Below are 7,518 nucleotides of genomic sequence, written 5' to 3'. Positions count from 1 at the left end.
GGACCACAAAAGAATTCATACAGGTGAGAAGCCTTTTTCATGCCAGATATGTGGGAAGAGTTTCTCTCGAATTGGTAATTTAAAGGACCACAAAATAATTCATACAGGTGAGAAGCTTTTTTCATGCCAGTCTTGTGAAAAAAGCTTCAATCGAAGGGATAATTTGATAATTCACATGAAAACCCATACAGGTCAGGGGCTCCTTTGAAGCCAAACCAGTGGGGAAAAAAAATGTTCTTTGTAATTGGTTACTTAATTATTCTCATTAGAACCCACATTCAGGAGCCTGGTTTTTCACATGAAATATGGAGAAAAAAGTGTTTCTTTATGCTGGTAAACTGAATTTCCACATGAAACAAATGCAAAAAAGTGAGAATTAGTCATTTAACTCATACAGATTTACTGTAATAAATATTAAACCCTTTATTGGATTGTTTTCACTTTGCAAAATACATTAGACCCTCAACTAGTTTTGGTTGCCCATTTGTGGATTTTTTTATTTTTTTATTGTGGTGCATATCTATGAAATTTAAGGCATATTTAGAATATTCAAAACCAGTTCAATTGGTTTGTATGTGTAAATATTGAAGCACCATGTTACTTAACATGCCACTGACTGACTTTTGCAAAGTAGCCAATCGGGACGCTTTCAGCATCCTGAATCCAGAATCCTCCTCAAAATTGGACTTTCAGATGTAAATCTGTTTGTCATGAATAACATACCAACTTTTCATGCTTTACTGAAGAATTTTATGTACAAATTTATGTGCCACTTGGATTTATCAAACACCTTAACAAAACCTCTGACAACTTCAACATATACTTGATATATTTCTAGCTTTTTAACAATTGGAATAATTGTTTATCTGCTTTGTGATTTTTCTTTTTTTACTTGAAATGTGTATTTCATTTTTGTCTAAATGGTATGGACTATCTTTTGTTTTGAAATAACAACTTGTGAATTAATACGAAGTTGTTTTTCCCCGTTTATCGCATGTCCACCCTCCAGTTCAGAAGGGGGCGGTATTAGACCAATTTCCTTCTTTGCCAACCGCCAAAAATACATCGGAGGAGGAGGAGGAGGAGGATAGACATAATATAAGAAAAGACGCCTCATGGACTGCTCTCGCCTATTGTCGCTGATGAGCTTTAGGGCGGCCATCTTGGAGCGATGACGTATCAGCGCATTTAATCGATCATAGCACGCTCTTTGGTTGCTGGAAACCATATTCAAACATCTATCAAAGCTACATTTATAAGCAATTGTATTATTTAAGTATGTTTTTAATACATAGTTCAGCATATTTAAATATGCTTAGTGGCTATAACAATAGAATAGGAAAGGAATATTCTGATATTGATGTATGAAGAGCATATTACAAAGCACACAGCCGTTCATAATTTATTTAATAAATTATTTAGTAATATCAATACATATTTATATAACTATACAAACACAAATAAATAATGATTAATAATGACACAAATAATGATTAATACTGAATAATATATATTGGATACATGTTTATATGTATATAGATACACATATATAGATATATGTGTTTGTATAGTTATATAAATATATATTGATATTACTAAATTTATTAAATTATGAACAGCTGTGTGATTTGTAATATGCTCATCATACATCAATATCAGAATATTCCATTGCTTTTCTATTGTTATAGCCACTAAGCATATTTAAATATGTTGAACTATGTATTGTATGAATTGTATTTTTAACTATATTTAAAAATACAATTGTTTATAAATGTTGCTTCGATAGATGTTTGAATATGGTTTCCAGTAACAAAAAAGTATGTTATGATCGAGTAAATGCGCTGATACGTCATTGTGCCTGCTAAACACATAACACTGAGTGGAGTGGTGTACCACTCCAAGATGGCCGCCCTAAATCTCGTAAGTGACAATAGGAGAGAGCCATCCATGAGGCGTCTATTCTTATATTATGTCTATGATGCGGGGTCTACTCTTATATTATGTTTAAGAGAAGAAGAATAAGAAGAAAAGCCCACGAGAAATGTTATTCACTTTTTGCAGATGAGGGAGCTGTTTGGAAAAGAGTGAACAATGTAGATTTTATTGTTAAAAATTACAGAAGGTTATTATTGAAATATTGAAATGGGCGTTGCAATGGGGATTTAAGTTTTCAGTTGAAAAAAACAAAAGTCATGATATTTACTCAGAAACAAATAAACAAGAAAATAAAATTAAAATTATATAACCAAGAATTATAGCAAGTAAAGTGAAATTTTTTTTAGGGCTATGGTTTGATGAAAAATTAAAACGGAATATACATATTCAAAAAGTTGTTAATAAATGTAAAAAAAAAATCTGAAATATTTTGAGATGCTTGGCTGGCAGGGACTGGGGAGCAGATAGGCAATCATTAAAACAGATTTACACAGGCATGATAAGATCTAACATAGACAGGTTGTCAAGTTTATGGTTCAGCAAGTAAAACACATCTAGTTAAATTAGACATTATTCAACATCAGGCATTAAGATTATGGACTGTAGCATTTAAAACCACACCAACAGCAGCAATAGAAGTAGAAATGGAAGAAATGCCTTTAGATTTAAGGACAAAATTAGAAATAAATTATTGGTTAAATTTACAAGGCAATAACTTTGATCATCCAATTTGGGAAAAAGAAAAGAAAGAAATTAGGAGTTTTGGATGGATAATTGAAAAGAAAAGAAAATAATTTCAAATTTATAGTTTAGAAATTAGTCGAACACCAATATCAATTATACAACCGATATGGATTCTACCAGATCAATAGTAGATATGTCAATAATGGAAAAGAAACAAGACAAATCTTACACCATAGATAATTATTCAGTACAATTATATTTAAACAATTATCAATATATTCAAATCTATACAGATGCATAAAAAATAACTGAAAAAATAGCTTTTGTAGAACCATAATTCAATATAAAAATAGGAAAACAAATTACAGACGGATTATCAGTATAAACAGGAGAAATGTTGGCAATATTAGCTTTACAATGAGTAGAAGACATAAAACCATTAAAAACAATAATTTGTTCAGATTCAAGCTCTGCATTATTACGTTTAAAATGTAATCAATCAGTAAGACAGACATTTTATTAGAAATATTTCATACATTATTCAGAATTCATAACATGGGTTTGATAGTTCTATTTGTGTGGGTTCCAGCACATACTGGAGTAGAAGGAAACGAGAGGGCAGATAAAATGGCAAAAAGAGCTATTCAAAATCCTATTAGCTTTACAGTTAAAACAAGTAAATCTGAGGGAAAAAGTATTGCTAAAAACTGATGAAAGTATGGCAAAAGATGTGGGATGAAGGAAAAACAACATAGGAGAAGTAAGAAATGGAAGAAATAAAAAGGAGGAAAGGTTGATAACAAGGTTGAGATTTGGACATACAGGTCTAAATTATACACTTTTTAAAATTCAAAAGCACAATACTGGCAAATGTGATCACTGCAGAAAATATAAAACAATAGAACATGTTATACTAGAATGTCATAAATATGAAAAAGAGAGAAGATGTATGAGGAGAGAGTTTAAAAGTATAAAGGAAAAGGTTAATTTATTAGATATTTTAAGGAAAAAATTGGGTAATAAATATATACAAATAGTTATTCGATTTTTACAAAAAACTAAATTATTTCATAGAATTTGATTATAGTATGTGTATTTGTGAAAGCGTGTATGATAGATGGGTAGAATACAAAGTTAGGCATAACTTTGTATATTTGCATATGTACAGGTCGGATATATTTATTTATTATTACTATTTAATTTATTTTTATTTATTTATTTATTTTGCATAATATATGTGTATATATATTTATATAGGTAGATATAGATATAGACATAGATAAATAGACCATCACGAACCACACTCCATACCAGTAAGTGGCGGTAATGCTACTAACCGTTTGTTGCCAACCGCCAGTAAAACCAACAAGAAGAAGAAGAAGAAAACTGCAAACGCTAAGCTAGGTAGCTGCTGCATTGTTCGGTTTCAGCTAATATTTCAGCAACCATGTCTTCAATTCAGCATCTCAGAGAGTTTATCAGAGAGCGGCTAACTGCTGCTGCTCAAGAAATCTTCACAGAGGTTGAAAAAACCATCATTGGCTACGAGGAAGAGCTCGATGCTCAGCGCAGGATGATGGGGATCGACTGGAAACCAGAAATAAAGCTACACAGAGTCGGTTCGGAGCTGCTGAGACAAAGTTCTGGTAGGTCTGGATAAAGGTGCTGATGTTTTCACTGCAGACGGAGATCCGTCAGCGGCGATAGTTGATGCAGCTCCAGCTGCTGGTAAACGGGGCTAAACAGGAACTGATTTAGCTGCTAGCTCTGATGCTACAGAGGCTAGCACAAACGTGTTTATGAGTCAAGCCCCCTGACTAAATATATTACTCCACTTGTCATTAATGGAAATGGAAATTTGGAATACAAGGTGTAAATTCTTCATTTATAATTTCAGACGTGACTTTGTAAATCAGAGCAGTGAAGAGTATTAGTAAGGAGACACAGGATGAGCTGTGTTGTTTTTTTTTCCATAACGGCACACAAGGCCTGTCACGATAACAAATTTTGCTGAGCGATTAATGGTCTCAAAAATTATTGCGATAAACGATAATATTGTTTGAAGACCTTTTTACACTGATTTAATGGAAATTACATAATAATGCAAGCGATATCCTGCCAAAAATAGATGCATATTATTTTCAAAATAACATTTAACACTGGAACTGGTAAACAAAACAACCAAAAACAAAAATAAAATGAACTCTCAGTCGACGAAGCTGAAGTTGGTTTCTGATTCCAGCTTCTGATTCGGAAAATGGCTAAAGGGCGATTCCACCTAATTTTTCACTACCTTCCGCATCCTTAATCGACTCTAGTTTAAAAACTACAAAACCTAGACACTTCAAACCTGGACTTAATTGTTCTGTTCTAATAGCAGAATATTTAGAAACTTGTTTGGGATTTGTGAAACTTTTATCCGATTTGTGAAACTTGATAAACCCGGTAACTTTTAAGCTGTTGGTCGTTAACGTGACATAAATAGGTTATAATGATATTCATCGGTCAGGACTTTACGCTGACACTAGCCACATGCATTGCAGGTAGACTGTAGTAAAACATTGAGCCTGGTTTTAAAATTAGTTAATTGGACTTATAGTAGGTACTGGCATCGATCCTCTTTCCACTCAGGAATGGGAGAGAACGCATGCTGATCACAGAAAATGCCCTAACTTCCCACCATCAAAAGTCCTTTTCAGAATTTTTTTTCTTTTTCGAAAAGCAACACCACTGTGCTAAAGTTTATTGATTTTCCTTTCCAATGATATCAATTTTATGTATGTTGAAGGAAATAAAACACTTTAAATTTCCCAGTAATTTTCTAAATTTTTTTAAAAGCCTGATCAGAACGCATTATTTATGCTAATTTGAACTCCCCTCCTGACACCACACCGAGACATTCTCCAAGAAAATCGATTCACGCGTCACGAACACATGACCAAATGAGCTAGCAGTGATATATTAAACCTTAAACTACAGGCTTTCTATACATACCCTGTTTGTCGAGGGTTTTATTTTTTAGTTTTTTTGTAAATCATAAAAGTATCAAAATCTCCAAATAGATTGTCAAATAGCGAATGATTTATAAAAAATAAACCCAACAAAATGGGTATCAAAATAAAGATTAATTTGTTAGCTTTAATATAATACTGGAACCACACCTGCAGAATCAATGTGCGTAACGCGCCAAGCATATCATCACCTAAAGCAGGGGCCACCAACTCCAGTCCTCGAGGGCTACCATCCTGTAACTTTTAGATGCGTCTCTGCTCAAACACACCTGGATCAAATAAACTGCTCATTTCCAGCCTATTGCAGAGAGGAATGAATGTTGGTGAGGGAATTCAGACATTTTGGAGCAGAGGTGAATCTAAAAGTTGCAGGATTGTAGCCCTTGAGGACTGGAGTTGGTGACCCCCTGACCTAAAGCGACCTGCCCCTCTAGCATACAATGATGCCACCTTCTGTGGCTGCTGCTGACTGTTCGGATCATGACTCTAATCCGGACGTACTAATTCCCTTCCTGGGTAAGTTAGACTCACCTTCTTACATCATATATCTTTAAAGTAGGGCTGTTGTAAACGAATATTTTAGTAATCGAGTAATCTATCGATTATTCTTACGATTAATCGAGTAATCGGATAAAAAAATTTTATAAAATAAAATATTGGTAAATCTGGCGTAATACCGGTGTTCCTATTGGATATCAATATCAGTCCAATTTTTCATTTTTGAGCTTCCGTAACAGTTACTATTCTGGAGTTTAGAAAACTACCCTGTAACAATAATAGCTCACTTTCTAAGTTAACCTGAAGAAAAGTTAGACAAAGTTCTGAAATTATATTCAATTAAAAGATAAAGAGCCAGGTTCACAAATACGCTGATAAAAAATGTCTATGATCCAGCTTTTAGTTTATGTATTCATCTTCAGTGAGTTTAATGGATGAATTCCCACCTTGCCCCAAACCTGTCAAGCTTTGGGTTTGAGAATATGGGAAATGTCACCTGGAGTTGGGGAAGTAGGGGGCAGGCGAACAAACAAACGTAATGTGGATGTGGGGGATGGGAGGGGAAGGGAGGGAGAGAGAGAGGAAGAGAGAGACCAGGGGACGAAAGTAAGAAGGGAGGGAGCAATTCGGTATATTTACAGCACCTTCGTCAGTCACAATCAGAAACTCATCTACCAGCCATGTAACATCATGATAATTTTCGCCACCTGTTTGTTGAGACTGGGGTGATGTGAAATTTATTGTGCAGTTTGTCCATAAAGCTACACTTACACTGTAACCATCAACTGCTCAGCCTCCCTTCGTCTTCAGTCTATCTGCTCATCTGTATAAATACTCCTGCAGCGCTCTTCCTGCCATTCGCTTTGAACCAGCAAATCCCGGAGAAAGGCTGCCGTACTACAGGCATTGCATCAGGTGTTTTAAGGATGCTTATTGGTCCCCCAAAAATCATGAAAACCCGGCATTATATTCACTCAATAAAATCCCCACGGGCTGAACTTGAAGATTGGACATTATGCCGCTAACACTTAACTTTCATCAACCACTGAGAGGAGGAAGTCAGAGCTCCGCTCAAAGCAAATAATGTTCCGGCCGGAACACGGTGCGCTAAATAATAAAACATAAATTAACGAAGCTTCGAGGCAGGTAAATTTTCCTCAGGGAATTTTAATAATTGAGGTACTCGAATCACTCGAGGAATTGTTTCAGCCCTACTTTAAAGCAATATAAAGTTAAAAGTTAGTGTTATTTTGATATGTGGTTGTATTTAGTATTTAATGGGGTGTGAGGAGGCGGTTTCTGCCGAGCTTACCAGCAGCCAATCAGAGTGGAAAAAAATATTCTTATTTTGTGCCATTTTCTAGTTGTTAAATATTCCACAAAATGATCA

General features: G+C 34.5%; 2 protein-coding genes across 15 annotated transcripts in view; both read left to right on the top strand.

Moving 5' to 3' along the window:
- The window catches only part of LOC106936315 (zinc finger protein 70-like), a 107,447-nt gene that overhangs the window by 30,938 nt on the left and 68,991 nt on the right, over window positions 1-7,518 (top strand). For 2 of the 14 annotated variants that reach the window (XM_015017205.1, XM_015017206.1), the window contains exon 3: window positions 24-107. The exons of 10 other annotated variants lie outside the window; for them this stretch is intronic. In XM_015017205.1, coding sequence (XP_014872691.1) covers window positions 24-107 — 84 coding nt within the window. Of the gene's footprint in view, window positions 1-23; window positions 470-3,950; window positions 4,266-7,518 lie in introns of those variants that run through there. 2 more of the 14 variants (XM_015017216.1, XM_015017211.1) reach the window with 2 other exon arrangements.
- The window catches only part of LOC106936317 (zinc finger protein 569-like), an 88,344-nt gene that overhangs the window by 19,794 nt on the left and 61,032 nt on the right, over window positions 1-7,518 (top strand). The gene's annotated exons all lie outside the window — the stretch shown is intronic.

Source organism: Poecilia latipinna, unplaced genomic scaffold (assembly GCF_001443285.1).
Source record: "Poecilia latipinna isolate Pla-1442-1.1 unplaced genomic scaffold, P_latipinna-1.0 Scaffold2116, whole genome shotgun sequence".
Taxonomy (NCBI): Eukaryota; Metazoa; Chordata; class Actinopteri; order Cyprinodontiformes; family Poeciliidae; genus Poecilia; species Poecilia latipinna.
The sequence above is the reverse complement of the archived record's forward strand: the minus strand, read 5'-3'. Positions and strand labels throughout refer to the sequence as shown.